Source organism: Ochotona princeps, chromosome 10 (assembly GCF_030435755.1).
Source record: "Ochotona princeps isolate mOchPri1 chromosome 10, mOchPri1.hap1, whole genome shotgun sequence".
Taxonomy (NCBI): Eukaryota; Metazoa; Chordata; class Mammalia; order Lagomorpha; family Ochotonidae; genus Ochotona; species Ochotona princeps.
Genome location: NC_080841.1, coordinates 68,793,364 through 68,811,086, shown reverse-complemented (window position 1 = coordinate 68,811,086; position 17,723 = coordinate 68,793,364). Strand labels below are relative to the sequence as shown.

Sequence of the window (17,723 nt, the reverse complement as noted above, 5' to 3'; positions counted from 1 at the left end):
TTTAAAGATTTTATTATTATTGGAAAGCCGGATATACAGAGAGGAGGAGAGACAGAGAGGAAGATCTTCCATCCGATGTTTCACTCCCCAAGTGAGCCGCAACGGGCCGGTGCTGCGCCAATCCGATGCCGGGAACCAGGAACCTCTTCCGGGTCTCCCACGCAGGTGTAGGGTCCCAAAGCTTTGGGTCGTCCTCAACTGCTTTCCCAGGCCACAAACAGGGAGCTGGATGGGAAGTGGAGCTGCCGGGATTAGAACCGGCACCCATATGGGATCCCAGGGCATTCAAGGCGAGGACTTCAGCCGCTAGGCCACACCGCTGGGCCCGATTTATGCTTTTTCTAACTCCCCTATGAGACTAGGATTTCCTTAATGGGAAACCATTTGCAATCATACTCTTCCACCAAGTAACACAAGGTAATGAATATATTCTCCTTGGAACTCCCATTTTAATCAGTACAGAGGAATTATTAGCACTTCCAAGATCCTGAGCAATATAAACATTGTTGAAGTACATGAGTCACAGTTATTGCTCTCAAGGAGGTTTTTATAGTCTGGAAGTGATAACATATTCAAACAACTAAAGGACTAAGCCAAAGGGGCAGGCACTGGACAGTGGGTTACAGCTTAGCTTAGGATGCCTGTGTCCTAATTGGAGAGTCTGGGATCAAATCCCACCTATGAGGTCCTGTGTGGTAGCCTAGCGGCGAAAGTCCTTGCCTTGCATGCACGGGGATCCCATATGGGTGCTCATTCATGTCCTGGCAGCCCTGCTTCCCATCCAGCTCCCCGCTTGTGGCCTGGGAAAGCTGTAGAGGACAGCCAAAGCCTTGGGACCCTGCATCCTAAAAGAGGCTCATGGCTTTGGATTTGCTCTGCTCCAGATGTTGCGGCCCCTTGAGGAGTGAATCAATGGAAAGAAGATCTTCCTCTCTGTCTCTCCTCCTCTTTATATACCTGACTTTTCAATAAAAATAAAATAAATATTTTATTGAAAGTCTAAGGCATAGACTATGATCATTAAATATGGGATGTTGCATTTTCAGATTTATCTTTCATTTCCCCATGAAATTCCATGCAGTAACGGTGAAGAAATTCAGAAGTCGTTTTAAAGCCCCAAGGTTAGAAAATTGGAAGATTACCAGCAAACAGGACTTAAGCAAAATGCTAGAAATGCATAACTACTGGGCCTGGCGGCGTGGCCTAGCGGCTAAAGTCCTCACCTTGAACGCCCCGGGATCCCATATGGGCGCTGGTTCTAATCCCGGCGGTCCTATTTCCCATCCACCTCCCTGCTTGTGGCCTGGGAAAGCAGTCGAGCATGGCCCAGAGCATTGGGACCTTGCACCTGCGTGGGAGACCTAGAAGAGCTCGTGGCTCCTGGCTTTAGATCTGCGCGCACCGGCCATTGCGCTCACTTGGGGAGTGAATCATCAGACAGAAGATCTTCCTCTCTGTGTCTCCTCCTCTCTGTATATCTGACTTTGCAATAAAAATAAATAAATCTTTTTAAAAAATTTAAAAAAAGAAATGCATAACTACCTAGATGGTCTAAGGGAACTACCTGGATGCTTACAAGACAAAAGATTAAAAAGTAAGGTCCGGACCCAGTGCACAGGCTCAATGGCTAAATCCTCACCTTGCACATACTGGGTTTCCATACGTGCACTGGTTCCTGTCCTGGCTACTCCACTTCCTGTTCAGCTCCTTGCTAGGTAGCCTGGGACAGAAGTAGAGGATGGTACAAAGCCTTGGGCCCTGCATCCATGTGTCAGACCCAGAGGAAGCTCCTGGTCAGCTCAGCTCCAGCTTTTGCAGCCATTTGATGAGTGAACCAGTGAATGGAAGATCTTTCTCTCTGTCTCTCCTCCTCTCCATAAATCTGATGTCTTTTCAATAAAATATAAATAAATCTTTTCTTTTTTTAAAAAAAGAAAATCTATTCTCTACACAGAATACCATAGAGCCTCAGGAAAAAGATGCTAGGAGGTAGAAGGACAGAGCAAAACTGAAATTTAAAGTGTTGCATAAAAGTTCAGCAAGGGCTGCAAAGTGAAATCCCCAAACTTCCCCCCTTATCTGTGCAAGGAGAAGAAAGGAAGCTCAGTCTTTGGAAAAGTTGAACCAGAGGCTGTGGATTCAGTGACATCAGATAGAGCTAAAGAAAGGGAGACAGAGAAACTAAGTTTACATACAGAATGTTAGGTTGCCCAACCCCACTCACCTCACAGAAAATGGGTAGCTAAACTTACGATGACCTTGCAAGAAATTAAACTCCTCTCTGAGGAAACTAGACAGTGCAAAACAGACACTATTTAGATTCTATCCAAGTGACCTAAAAGTTTTGTGCAATCCTTTTCAAAATACCAAGGAAATTTCCTTACTGAACTGAGTAGGTCCTGCCGAATCACACTGTGTTAAAGACATCAATCATTAAATCCTACCAACATGCCCAGAGTTTCCAATAATTCATTCAAATGCCATGTTACAACATTAAGGCCCACTATACAGAATCTCTAACATAATGACAGATTGCAAAATAAACCACGAAGCAAAACTGAGAAACGGAGGACTGAAACAAAATGTATCTTTAGAAAGGATGAGGCTATCTTTCTGCCGCAGAGTCGGCTAAGCAGCCTCCTTCTGCCACAGCGGCACCTAGACACCCTCAGGCCACAGTGGTGCCTAGGTAACCTTGGGGAGACTTGGGCTGGGGGCCAGTGGAGCAGAGTGGGCCTGGGAACCCCCTCATGTTTGGGTCCGAGGAGGGTAGAAGGGGGGGATTGGGGGATTAGGGCCCCAGGCTGGCTTGCTGGCATGGTGTGCTGGTGGATTGGTTTGTGGACTCATTGACTCTAGCATAAACAAAAGACTGTATAAGACAGCATCATAATCATGATTACTGTTTTACTCTCAAATAACTACATTACTTAGAATTGGGCCTGGCTGAAGCCAGAGGCCTGGAGCTCCATCCATGTGGGCAGCAGCCTGGGCCATACTTGTTTTGATTTCCTGGATGCATTAGCAGGGAGCTGTATTGGAAGTAGAGCAGCTGGGACTGAACCTGGTGCTCAAATATGGGATGCCAGTATTGATGGCCCCATAAATAATGATTTCTTAAAATGTAAATATTATATATTGATTTAACTTATAAAAGTGATAGAAATAAATTGGGAAGATGAGGAAAATTAAATCAATGTGTTGATTCAGATGAGGCAGTATAAAGAAGCAATAACTTCATTTCACAACCATAATAATAAAACAAGAAGCAGAAGTAAAAGGAACTTGGAGTAAAAAGAAACATGAAGACAAATGCCAGAAGAAACTGCTAACAGAATCAAAGTAGTTGTCATAGAGTATAGACAGAGACTAGAGTGGGTACAACAAGCAGAGTGCCAGAGGAGTGGTGGGAGGATGAGAGAGATGAGAGAGAGAGCGAGACAGAGAAACACTTGTGTGTGCTGTCTTGCATTTACTGGTTCATTCCCTCAAATGTCTGCAACAGACAGGGTTGGCTGAAGCCAAAGCTAGTAGCCAAACTCCATCTGGGTCTCTCATGTAGGTGGCAGAAAGACCCAAGTACCTGAGCCATCCTCCCAGGCACATTAACAGGAAGCTGAGTGTTGAATAGTTGGGACTCTGATATGAGATTTAGATATCTCAAATGACACTTTAATTTGCTACCACAGTGTCCATACGGCAATAGCCTTGGGACTGGGCCATGCTGAAATCAGGAGTCAGCAACTCCATCTAGGTCTCCCATGTGGGTGTCCAAGAGGTGGGTTTGCTGTGCCACAATGTCAGCTTCTAATAAAATATTTTTTAAATTTATTTATTTTATTACAAAGTCAGATATACAGAGAGGAAAGACAGAGAGGAAGATCTTCCGTCCGATGATTCACTCCCCAAGTGAGCCGCAACGGCCGGTGCTGCACCAATCCGAAGCCGGGAACCAGGAACCTCCTCCTGGTCTCCCACGCGGGTGCAGGGTCCCAATGTATTGGGCTGTCCTCGGCCGCTTTCCCAGGCCACAAGCAGGGAGCTGGATGGGAAGTGGAGCTGCCGGGATTAGAACTGGCACCCATATGGGATCCTGGGGCATTCAAGGCGAGGACCTTAGCCGCTAGGCCATGCCGCCGGGCCCTCTAATAAAATATTTTAAGAAACATGTTCTAGGAGCCAGTATTGTGGTATAGCGAGTTAAACCGCCACTAAGGATACTAGCAGCATCTCATAAAGGAGTGCTGGTTTAGATCAAAAGTGAAGTGCCCACTTTTGGTCCAGCACCCTGCTAATGTGCTTGGGAAGGCAGTTATAGATAGTACCAAGTGCTTGAGTCCCTGCCCTGCAGAGAGTGAACCAGCAAATGGAAGATCTCTCTCTCTCTCTTTTTTGCTTTTACAAACAAGTGTTTAAATAATGGTGTAGGGGTTAGCCACCAGAGAATGGAGTATCTGTCTCTCTTGCTCTGTCAAATAAATCAATCAATGTTTTAAAAATATTTTCAGGCCCAGCGGCGTGGCCTAGTGGCTAAAGTCCTTTCCTTGAATGTGCCCTGGGATCCCATATGGGCGCCGGTTCTAATCCCGGCAGCTCTACTTCCCATCCAGCTCCCTGCTTGTGGCCTGGGAAGTAGTCGAGGACAGCCCAAAGCCTTAGGACTCTGCACCCATGTGGGAGACCTGGAAGAAGTTCCTGGATCCTGGCTTTGGATCAGCATAGCATCAGCCATTGCTCTCACTTGGGGAGTGAATCATCAGACGGAAGATCTTTCTCTCTGTGTCTCCTCCTCACTGTATATCTGACTTTTCAATAAAAACAAATAATTCTTTAAAAAATATTCTAAAGAAATCATAGTGTAGGGGCTATCTATCAGCAAATGGAAGATCTCTCTCCCTCTCTCTGGCTCTTTCAGACAAACAAATAAATAAAAGTTTAAAACTGTTCTAAACAAACTGTGAGTATAGGGGTTATCGACCAGATTCATGAAATATCTGCTGAAAACTACTTGTATAAGGTGGACTTGGAGAAAGATGGGGAGGATTTGGATGAGCACAAAGAGACACAGAGGGTGAGATCAGCCTAACTTTACAATGAGCAGTTACAAGATCGGGGAATTGTGAAAAAAGTAGTTTCCAGGAATTAGGAGAGCAAGTGCGAACCAGTGGGAAAAGCTTGTACAAAAGCACTTCAAAACGTTCATTGAAAATGGAACTGAAAGATAGATATTGGCACAAACATTTTTCAAAATTCATGCATGGCTATTTCATAACATAAATTTTCTAGGTAAATATACGTGATGGTAGACATGGGAATTCAAGCAGGGCCATCTGAATTTGAGTAGCAGAAAAAATTTGTTGTAGATCATTGGGCAATAAAGTGATGCCAACAAAAGCAGTATCTTAGGAAACTCAACAATAACGTTGCCTCTAAGGTGGACATGGGGTATACTGTTCAATATTTTCACCACTATTTCCCTTGCATCTGTCTCATATCCCAATATAGAAACTCAACCAACATTTGCTGAATGATTAAACAGGAAAGAAGCTGACCTCTGTCGTAGTAATCTGAGCATGAAGTGAAGCCCTCAACAAGGAAGAGGAAGTAAAAAAAGGAAAGGAACAGGTATCTTTTACACATTTCAAAAAAAGAGATGCTACATTTTTCTTTTCCAAAAGCCTATTTTTAAAAATTCATTTCATAAGAAAATTTATTTCATAAGAAATAGTCAGGTGCTGCATAAGGGTATTTCTGTCAATGATAGATCACATTTAGATTACAATGCATCTGACAACTTGCCATCTACAGTAGTATGAGAGCTATCAAAATATAACAAAACACATAATTCACATGTTTGTGGGATACTGGTGTAAACAATCCTATTTTGCTGCTAGTTTTAGAAATACAGCACAGGTGTTGGCTCAGTGGGATTGCATGCTGACTCTTTAGTCATGGTGTTGGCATATCATATGGGTTGTTCCCACCCATTCTACTTCTGACTCTGCTCCTTGTTAAAGGTCTGAGAAAGCACTGGAGGACGGTCCACATCCTTGGGCTCCTGTACTCACATCAGTTTCCAGCTTTGGACTGGCCCAGTTCTGCCATTTAGGACCATTTAGGGAGTGAACCAGGCGATGGAAGATTTCTGTCTTACCCTCTCTGTAACACTTCATTTCAAGTAAAATAAATCTTTTTTAAAAAGTATAGCACAGATATGCTGAGTACATAATGTTTGGAATGATAATAAGCTACTACATTACTGGTTTATGTATTTGCAACATCTTTTATAGTTGCTTTAGAGTATATGCCTACTTCTAGGAAAACAGTTCAACTAAAGCCTCAGGCAGGTCTTGCAGGAGGGAGACCAGAGACACTGCTATCATACAACAGGACAGCTCCTACAGGTTCTTTTTCCTGAAGAACTTACAGTGGGACAAGATGTGATGATAGAAGACAGTAAATTGAGGAACTTGACTTTGTGTAGACCTAGGCTAAGATGTATGTATTTCGATGTGTGCATTTTAAATAAAAATTTTCAACTTTATTTACATAAATAAATTTACTTAAATAATGTATGTATTTTAAATGCAATTTTATTTCAATTTTATTGCATTTTAATGTATGTATTTTAAATAAATTTTTTTCAAATATTGAAAACAAGGATCTATAAAGCAAAACACTCTTGGACAGCTATACAGTTTGTATCCATTTAAAATGTTATTACAAAAATGTCAAAACTTTATAAAAGAATAAAACTGCCAAAAAGCTGTTACTGAAGAAACATAAAAATAAATTTAAACACACACACACACACATATAAACATATACAAGCCTAATCGTACGGTGTTAGCAAAGGCCACAGTGATATATGCTTGTGCTAGACCTAAAAAAAATCACTTACTCACTCACTGATTTGCCCAGAGCACCTTCTGGTCCTGCTATTGGAAAGGCAGATCAGTTTACAGAAATATCTTCCAACTGCTGGTTTACTACAGAAATGGCTGCAATGGCCAGAGCTGTGCCAATCTGAAGCCAGGAGCTTCTTCCAGGTCTCCCATGAGCATGCAGGGTCCCAAGGCTTTGGGCCATCCTCTACTGCTTTCCCAGACCACATGCAAGGTGCTGGATGGGAAGTGGAACAACCAGGACTTGAACTGGCGTTGATATGGGATCCTGACACTTAAAAGAAGAATATTTAGCCATTGAACCATCGCTCTGACCCTTTACAAGCATACTTTTAAGTATTTTATATTATACTTTCTCTGTGTTTACAAAATCCTAATGAGTACCTACAGTATTCAGTGCATTGACATCCATACAAGATTGTAATCCAGAAGCCACAGGCTATGTGGTCTTGGTGTCTGCAAGGCCACGCTATCAGAAGTGTGTAAAGACAATATGAACCACTATGTAAATGTACATGACTAACTATTTTCTTTAGTACTAAAATCAGTATTGATTTTATCTTTGACAGAAGGCGAATAGTAAACTGAAAACAATAAAAGTATTTTAAAGACAGGGGATTTACATTTATGTTTCCTGTTTCCCTTCTGAGAAGCTGAGGGGAAAAAAATGATATAAGAAGATGGGATTGTGGCTAGGATCCAGGTTTTTTCCAATTACTTTCAGTGTGGATGAAGATGGAAAAAATTCAGGGTATAAATGAAAATTTAGTTTGAGAGAGAGAGCGCGCGCACATTTTTTAGTGATAATGATATAATCAGACATGATGGGGAAATATAATAGATCTGAAGTGTGAGAAAGTCACAATCTCCTCTTCATTCATCAGATCAGACTAGACTAAGAGGCACATAGAAGGCTAACTGCAAAGTCAGGACAGGAAACAAATATTTCTTTCAAGGACATGTTATATCCATAAAGTGTGATAACAACTTCCTTTTCATCAATTTTTTTGCTGAGAAATTTTGGTCTCTAAAACCACAGACTGTCACAAACCACTGCTTGAAATGCAATCAGCAAAAACAAGCATCTCACTCTGGTCTGAGGAAGCTAAGACCTAGAGAAGAAACCAGAGGTTTCCAGAAAAGGGGTTTTTGTTTATTAACTTGATATCACCCAAGGAACATCCTCTCCTCTACAGTTCAAATCTTTTGCTGATACTCTGACTCAAAATGCTGCTTTGTTTGGAGCCTCTTAAAACACGGATTTGAACTTCACCCCAAACTCCTCCAAAGCTTGTGATATCTCCATCTTACCTTGGCTGAGATGCTCCCAGGTTTCTGTGGTGTGAGTTCTCTCTCAGTGTAGTGGATCAATGAGGGTGAAACTATTGAACCTTGCATTCTTTTTTTCTTTTTTTCAGATTTACTTTATTGCTGGAAAGGAAGATATCTGAGCGAAGGAGACACAGAGATACAGAGAGACTAACATTTTCTATCCACTAGTTCACTCCCCAAGTGGCCGCAACTGTTGTAATTGAGCTGATCTGAAGCCAGGAGCCAGGGGTTTCTTTCTGGTATCCCACGCAGGTGCAATGGCCTTCCTCTATTGCTTTTCCACACACAAGCAGGGAGCTGGATGGCAAGCGGAGCAGCTGAGCTGGTTGGAAAGTGCAGTAGCTGGGATACGAACCGGAGCCCATATGGGATCTGGCGTATTTAAAGTTAAGATTTAGCCACTATGCAGTTGCGCCAGGCCCCGAACCATACATTCTTTTCTTAGGCTCACTTAATGAGCAATGGAGATTTTTGCAGACTAATTTTTCATCTCAACAACGAAAATGAGGGTGCAGAGGAAGAGTTGCTAATTGTTACGGCCGTATTCCTTCTGAAGGCCAGAAGAGACATTTCTTCAGAGATACTTCCACATGATGACCCTTTACATGGTCTCATCTTCCAGATCATCTTCGGCCTTGGTTTTCCTTCCCCCAGTTCCCTTAGCTCCCTTAGGCTTCTTCAGACCCTTAGAGTAACTACAGGGTTTTCTTTTCCACCCATGGCTACCGAGTCTGTAAATAAAGGTTTTCTCTTTCCACACGTGGATACTGAGTCTCTGGTGGTCAATGTCCATAACACATTTTAACATCTCGCATCCGTCCTTCCTAATTCCTCACGTTTTAATCACAGGCCCTGCGACCAAGTTTCTTCAGCTACCTTCTTCCTTCTCATGGGAAACGGCCTTTTCCTCTCAGTTGTGTCTGCTCAACTCACTGGGGAGAAGGGGTAAGGCACAACGACTTCAACCAGAGAGCCAAGTCCCACCCTTTTTTTCAAACCTGTTTTCAGAGCAACGTGTTCTAAAGGAGGACTGCCAGGGAACTTTCAATTGTCCTCCTCAGAACAAAAGTGAAAGGAAACGCTCCCTTAAAACGCTCATTGAAAACAAGCTATAGCAGTAAGACGGAGGTTAGCGCTGCGGGCCCGGAGCCGCCGCCCGGCGTCCCACAACCCTTTCGCGAAGCTTTCCAGTCAAACTTGAATCCGCGACCCCGCCGGCTGACGGCGCGGCCCCGGCCTCCAGCGCGCGCGCTGATTGGCCGACTGGGCCGCGGGGGCCCACCGCGCCTGCGCAGTCGCCGCCCGCGCCGCCCAGTTGCCCATTTGCGGCCTCTGGAGGTGATCGGGCCGCAGCCGGCGAACCGGTCAGCGGACGAACTAGTGGAAAGACGGGTGGGCCGGGCTGGTCTTTCTGAGGAAGCAGGCGGGGTCCGCTTTCCGGGGTCCTTCCAGCACCCCGACGTCTGCGCAGGCCGGCGAGGGAGACGGCTCCTGAGGAGCCGCGGACGCTGTCCCCGGCTGCCGCCATGGCTGCCATGACGGGTCGGAAGTGAACCTCAGGGCGAAGGCTGCCGGTGCTCGGAGCCCCAGCTTCTCCGGTCGCCGCCCCCCGTGACCGCCGACTCTCACGGCTCTCGGGACCCCAGGCGCTCCGCGGCGGCGCCCGCCCCGCGCCCCCGGCTTTTTCTTTTTGTTGCCGAGACTGAGCGGCGGGGAGTGGCCCCCGGCCTCGGGCCCCGGCTTCCACGAACATGGCGGACCCGGCCGAGTGCAACATCAAAGTAATGTGTCGCTTCAGACCACTCAACGAGGCTGAAGTGAACCGCGGCGACAAGTACGTCGCCAAGTTTCAGGGCGACGACACGGTCGTGATCGCGGTGAGTGAGGGACCCCCGTTTCCCCCCTGCCCGGCTGGGTGGGGAAGTGGCGGGGTGCAGACGGAACGAGAGAGCAAGGCTGGGGGGTCCCCAGCCTGCCGGGGTGCACTGGGTGAATTCCAGTCCCCGGGGCCCAGGGAGACTGGAGTGCCAGGGTCGCCCCTAAGCCGGGAGCAGGAAATCGCTCTATCCCAGCCCGGGACATCCCTACCATACTCCGACCTGGGGCGCCGGAGCACCTGAGCTTGCCTATGCTGAATTGGATGCTTGGATGCTCTTTGCGTTGGGGACTAATTACTAAACGTACGTTTCACCACAGCCCCTGAGAGTTCCCCAAAGTTGAGCCACAAAGTGATGGTCTACGAGACCAGTCCTTACCTGAAGTCTTTTACAGAGACAGAAAACCTGGATGTTGGAGCTTTCCTTGGCAGAGGAAGGAAGGAGAAGCTACAAGAGGTAGCTGAGTTGAATTGGGTCAAATAACATGCTCAGAAAGATCCAGAATCTCATTCTAACCAACTAGGAAAACAACGCATACAGCGTTAACTTGATATATCCAAGTATGGTGAAGGGAAAAAAAAGCTTATAAAAAAAAAATAAACCCTAAGGGGGCAGGACTGTGCCTCCTTAGGGTTTACCTATGCAGGTTTTGCAGAGTTCACTTTTACACCGTGAATGTGTGGCTGGGAAAAGCTGTGAGGTCACCAACAGCTTTGAGTGCTCCGATGTGAAGAGGTTGGGCCGGTTTTCTGGTAGTTCCCTGGAAACTCTCTCACTATAAATGACATCATGCGAGGTGGAGAAGTTAAGCGGGTGCTCGTTTTCCTGTAGCCTGTTGTGTTTTGCAGGGAATCAGGAGAAGCTTGCAAGGGCTGGATTAGTTGACAGAAGTTGAGGCCATTCGTTTCTTGTGGTTCAGTCAACCTCACCGGTGGTTGACCCGACAAAGCACCCTCCCTCCCTTCTACACGCTGTGTTAAGCCTCTCATTTCTCCAGATTTTTGTGTGTGTTTACACAAATCTCTTAAGTTTCACTATGGTTCTTTGTGCTGGACTGCCAAAATTTAGGATTCACAAACTGGATTAAGGTTGAATGGGAAGGGAACCTTCTGTTGTGCCCCAAATATAACTAAAATGCGAAGACAGCTATAAGAAAATGAAGCAATTACCACGGGACCCATGCATTTATTTTAGGTTGTTTCCTTTGGAAAAGTTAAATGTGCAAGTTTTGTTTTTGCTTCAGAATTTTCTCTAGTACTGTTGAGCACATTTACAAGATAGTAGAAATAATGGATAGGTGATTGATTTTTCAGCAATCAAAGGTTTGTGAACCTTTAGGTAAATTGGTAAGAGTTTAGTCTGGTGCTTTATAAACACAAATACGTTACTACTAAGTGACAGCTTTAAATATAAGGAAATATGTCTAGTTCATGATTTTCAGAAACTAGTTATGTATATAGCCAGGTTAGTGACATGCAAGTCTGATAAATGAATTAATTTTAAATGGTTGTTTGGGAATTCAAAGAGGCAGTTAGGAGGAGTGAAATTAGAAAATCATCTTTGTTTTGTTCTCTTATTGGATTCTGAGACTGAATTACTGCAATGCAGCTTTTAAAACTAATGATCTTAAACATGATTTCAGAACATTTTGTACAGTCTTCTGGTTTTAAAGTATTTTAGCTTACGCTGTTACTGAATTACAAGCATTATCAGTGCTCAAAGACTTTTGGTTTTCTTCTAATTTCAGTTCTTGATACTTCATTCAAACTTTTTCCTGTTAAGTGATGACATTACGTCTTTTTTTTCTCTGTATTGCATAGCTTTTAACTTATTTGTGATTGACGTGTTTGGTAAGTGCTAAAAATATCCCTTGAAATGAAGCAAATGAATATCCTGAGTACAAATATAGCTCACATATTTATTTTAAATTAGAAAACCTGGTATTCACAAGGCAGAGAAGATAAGGGAAACAACTCATGTAGTTCATATGAGCTTACTAGAAATTGCAAAAATCAGTTATTTATGTATATATGCATCATACAAGTAGTACTTGCGCATTTGACTTTTCAGTATCACTGCTAATCTTTAATCCTTATATGGCATACTGTAGTGGGACTGCTAGAACTAAAAACAGGCTCCTGTAATTCATTGATATTGGAAGGAAATAAAAACTAATTAGATCATCTTGCTCAGTTGCTTGCCCAAAGCAAAATGTGATTTCCCATGTCGGGTTGATATGGATTTTGCGTTGGAGTTATCATCTATAACTTTACAGTTGCAAAGAACTAGTCCACAATCAGTACTTAAGGAAGAAAAATTCTGACAAGACACAGTCTTGTGAAAAGATCACTATTTAGAATTTAGACAAAGATGTGTCCTTGCTGACAGGGTGTCCTTCATAGCCAAATTTGGTGTTGAGCTTGCTCTGTGCAAACTCAAATGCTATCACTTTGCTTGATAAATCTTAGGCATGGCTGCAGTTCAGATGAACTTCACTCCTGCTTGGTCTGTTGCCTTGAAGCCCAAGTGGGATGTGAATGCACGCAATTTGGAGTTTGTAAAATTGAAGTTGGAAACTGAGTGTTTTTGAAGATGCAGATAGTTAAAGAGACATAATGTACACTTCAAGGCTAAGAACAAGGCTTTTAAAACCAAGACACCCAGATACTGAGTTTTTGTTTGTTTATTTTTACAAAGTCTTTTTCAAGCAGTGTTGTAACCTGTAAAAATAGTCACTCATTTCCAGCTTATTTTGTTTGTGTTATCTTTTAATCATTGCCATGTTGTTATTTTGTTTTAGTAAGGGTGTGGTGATTGCTATATTTGCCATGAGGTGTTACTAAACAGCTATTTTTGAGGTGGCTATTGCCCATTATTTCAAGCACATCTCTTTGTAAATGGTTTAGAGGCACTATTTTTTAATTCGTGTAAAAATTAAAATGTGGCAACACTCAGTAGTGTTATTGTTCTTTCTATTTGTTTTTCATTAGTAAGATTTTTGCTTATTTTGGACACTTTGCATTGGTTCTCTTACTATTTTCTGTTGACTAAATTGTTTCTTGTAGACATAATTAGGATTGCCCGTTGTTTAACTTCTACTTTGATATTTTCTGCATGCCCGTTATTCAGTGTATATTCAGGCTAGTTGCCATCGCTTGACTTCTTTGCCAGGTTGTGAAGTCTTTAAGCCTAGATACCGCCTAATTGCAGTTCAGTTAACAGTACTTACCACTTCTAGGCCTTTTGGCTAAGATCAAGTGCAGTTAACAGTACTTGATGAGCTATATTGCATCCTACTATATTATAGCTTCTGAGCTTAGTCAACACTACCCAGCTTTTATCCTGTACTTACTTGTCAAGCCCTACAGTTTTCAGTATTCTTAAATTGCTTTGTTCATCTATAGTATCTGCTATCATACAGTAACGAAAGAAATGTTTGCAGGATGGATAAAGAGGGAAATTGCTTTCTCTTTGCATAGGAAAGCTGTTATTACCTTGGTTTACCTCTGGATGGTGATGGTTATTTTCATGTGTTTGCTTTCAGAATTTTTCACCATATGTAGGCCCTGAATAACCAATGAAACATAATCTTTTTTTTTAGCCACACTTGAATCTTAATGTCTCATAGTCTGTTAGCAAAAGAATACTTGTATGTATATCATAGCTAAAGAGTAATCTGTCATTGATGACAATTTAAATTGATGGTTAAGTGGGTCATCTTAGTATATTCATCAGAAATGTTTTCGACTGTAAAGGGAAAACAAGTAAGAACCTTGAATAAGAAGCTACTTTTCTCACATAACAAAAAACCCTGATTCTGTTACCCTGTGGTCCTTAGCGGAAGAAGCTGTTGACTTTTCATCATCATGTTTGCGGGATTAATGCAGCAGCTCTCCATAGCCACTGTAGGAGCAGAAAGGGCAGTTTCAGCTGAGACAGCCCCTTCCACTGGAAAAACAGCCCCATTCTCAGTGACCTCCCCACAGGCTCCGTGCTATCCAGAGCTGGGTGTTATGACCACTGGTTCCCAGGAGACTACCAACAGTGGGAGGCAGCAGGGGAGAGGGAATTTGGGCGATTATGAGTATTTGCTTCATACTTACCGTTATTCCAAGCTTTGGGGAGGGTAACTAAAGACTTCTGAAAAATATGTCTTCATCCCAGAGCTAGTGTTAAGGTTTTTCTTCCACCCCCAGTTTGTGTCTGTTTGATATTAGGCATGTATTGGTTTTCTGTCACTTCAAGTTGTTTGTGGAGAGGTTGATTTAGTTCACGGTTCTGTGAGGTTAGAGTCCAGACTGCAGAGTGCAGGCTTCCTGAGGTTCCCTCTTGGCAGCATCACCTCCCAGTGGATAGCAACTACAGGAGCAAGCCAGTTACGCCTGGATGCAGGAAGTAGAGAAAGGGGGAGGGGGGGAGTGTACAGACTTAGCTCTGTGTGTAACCAGCCTCTGGAGAGAACAAACTCTGGGGGAATCTCAGGAGAACTGCTCAGTGCTGATGACCTAATGCAACAGCATGTGTAATACGCCATCCTGAGGGACCATGCCCTCCACACAGGGACCCTAGGAAGACAGGATTGGTGTAATATTAGACTTGCTTTCCTTTAGAAGAAACTAAAAAAGTAGACAGAAGCTTAGAAATACTCAGACACCCCTTGCCTCTGGTTTTCTTCCGATGCTTCCTCTTGCCGTCCGATTATTAGATTGTCCTCGCCTGCATTTAAATTTACTAAGGTCTTGCCTATTTGTTTTTAGAAAATTTTAGACTTACAGCCAGATTTTCTTTTCTGCTTGGTTACCTCCCAGTCTTTTGTCAGGCCTTTGCAGTCTGACCTTTGTCATTGGATACTTTTCAGTTGTGTTCTGACCTCCTTAAAAATTCTTTTGGCTTCCATGGAAACTATTCTGATTTTTTCCTTTTTGCCTCTGGTTTCTTCTCACAATGTATCAGTATTTGTCTAAAGGTTGTCCCAGGATCCTTTTAGGGGGTCTGTGAGGTAAAAGCTATTTTCAAAATAAAGTACTATCTTTTTTACTGTGTTGATATTTGCATTTAATCTTTACTTTTTGGACTTGAAACTTAATTTCCTTTGATTTCTTGAATACTGCGAGCTCCTTTCTGCCTCATAATTTTCAGGTATCTTTTTTCTGATGCCTGTTTTTCCATGCAAAATCTCCTTCCTCCTCTTTAATACTGAAGGGCATGACAGAAATCTGAATGCTGTTACTCACGTTTTAAATTTTCCCTGAGCATCCCTCTGCAAGAGTGTTTTCCTGATACTGTTCTCTTCTCCCCTAGATTCTGTCTCATAGACTTGGCAGCGCTGTTTGGTCATACTCATTTGCGTGTGTCTGTTCTAATCAATTGTCTAATTTTGTCTCCACTTTTATTTAGCTTCACAAACGTAAACAGTGAATTTGTCATTCTAGCATTGTGTCTTACATCTGTAATATTTATGAAATGGAAGAAGGAAAACTTGTCAGAATCACCTGAAAAGTTCAGTGGACTAGCAGAAAGAGGCCTGAATTTGAAATTAATTTTACCATTAACAACATTTATGCCTTTCAGGATGCTAGTTTCTTATTGTGAAAATGACATTAGTATTGGAAAATCTCAGGGAACCTAATGGAAAATGAAATTAAATGACACTTTTTTAACCAAGAAAAAATTGAAATCACTGCATTGTGTTTTCATAATGCACATGTTTCATGAGCGTTTGAAGATGCCTTATAGAATCTCAGTGACTAACAGTGGATACTCATTTTAAAAAAGAATGCATTCTGCCATGTTTAAGTGGCTATTGCAGCAGTGTTCATTGTAATTGCTGTTGTAGGCCCTGGGAATATTGCAGAATAAACTAGATTTTCTTGTTTTTGTGCAATTTATCCTGCTGGACTTGTATATGGTGACCCTCAAAATTACATGCTCTCAAAAGAATCAGTCACATGAAGTGATGGTAGTCAATACACTCTTTCTTTTTGAAGATTTAATACCTGATAGTGTATTTTAGGGAGCTTAGAAATACTGGCTTATCTTTAATAATGTAGCTGAAACAATTTGGTTTTTTTTTTCAGTCCAAGCCTTATGCATTTGACCGGGTGTTCCAATCAACCACATCTCAAGAACAAGTATATAATGACTGTGCAAAGAAGATTGTTAAAGGTAAATATGTGTAACCTGTTGTCTCAACAGTAAATAGAATTTCATTAGTGATCTTCCTCCCTCAATAATTACCTTTTTCTCTTAATGTCCCATTCTTCTAAACTAGTTGCAAACCGAAGTTGTTTGAATTATTAAAAGGTCACCACTAGTAAGTGTTGCCCAAATTCAATGATTTGATTATATGTGGGGTCTACTAGAGGTGTTATAGGAATTACATTACTCATTTGTTCTTGAAAGATGCATTTCTGTTAGGTAATCCTAGGAGAGTTGTTAAGGTAGCAGTTGTAGAAATAGAACAGCGTGAAAAATGAAAATAAAATGTCTAGACAGCTTTCTGTGATATTGGAAATTGCCAGTCTATTATTTTTCCATTCTTTTTTATTTGTTCCCCTAAAAACTTTAAGTAAGCAGAGGAATCCTTGCAGAATTTAATAGAGGTTGCTAATGGTGAGAAGGATGCATTCCAGTTAATACTATTCACTTACTGGGATATTTTCTAAAACCTTATAACTCTAGAGCTGGAGAAAGTGTTAAGTAATTATCTGGAGGTGCTGCATAGTTACTACAGAGTTTTCTGTTATTAAAGGAATTTTAACATTTAAGTAGCTACTTATGATTTATTCCATTTTTTGACAGCTCTTGATGTTTAAACATGCTTTTTAGATTGAGGCAAAATCTGTCTTGTAGCAGTCAGTAGATTAGAGGAGTTGGAATTTAGTATAAAAGTATGAGTTAGGGTTAAGCAGGAGCACATCCTAGTAATAGGAGAGTTTCTGTTTGCTTGATATATGCAATGGAGGGTAAATGTAAATGTTCTATTCATGTTGATTACATACTGTCTGTGATACAGAAGAGATAGTCATCCCTGGGTCAGAAGCAGGAAGGAAATAATAGGAAAATATGTGAAATGACGAATTAGGATAACATAGCAGTGCTGTCAGGCAGCATTAAGGACCCACTTGAGGTTAGCTGTCAGAAGAATTGAATCTATCCATTTGGAGTCTTGTTAGGTGCATACAAGAAAGAGAAGGGCTGGAGAATTGAGGATATAATCGAGAGAGTGATTATAGTGGCAAACCTTGGAATCTGAGATGGCTAAGTTAGAAGAGGCATATGGGAGAGGCTGAAGGATTGGTGTTAGAGATTTCATTGGGTTCTTGTGTTGGTTGAAATTAGAGTACTAGAAAGGATTAGAGTATCAGAAGGAGTAATAGATTTACTTGTTATAGAGAATGAGGGACAGAGATGTTCTATCTGTTGGTTCACTCCCCAAATGGCCACAGTGGCTAGAGGTGGGTCAGATCAGATACAGGAGCCAGGCCATCCAAGTCTTCCATTTAGGTGCAGAGGCCCGAACACTTGGCCATCTTCTGTAGTCTTTCCAAACATATTGTCAAAGCTGGATTGAAAGTTGAGCAGCTGGGACTCAGAGTGCCAGTTTGGG

The 17,723-nt window shown here is 42.3% G+C and overlaps 1 protein-coding gene across 1 annotated transcript in view; it reads left to right on the top strand.

Moving 5' to 3' along the window:
- Window positions 1-9,538: 9,538 nt before the first annotated feature.
- KIF5B (kinesin family member 5B) overlaps window positions 9,539-17,723 on the top strand; it is a 44,095-nt gene continuing 35,910 nt past the window's right edge. Inside the window, exons 1-2 of the mRNA XM_004588452.3 lie at window positions 9,539-10,114; window positions 16,192-16,279. Of these exons, the coding sequence (XP_004588509.1) occupies window positions 9,989-10,114; window positions 16,192-16,279 (214 nt within the window). The 5' untranslated portion in view covers window positions 9,539-9,988. The remainder of the gene's footprint in view (window positions 10,115-16,191; window positions 16,280-17,723) is intronic.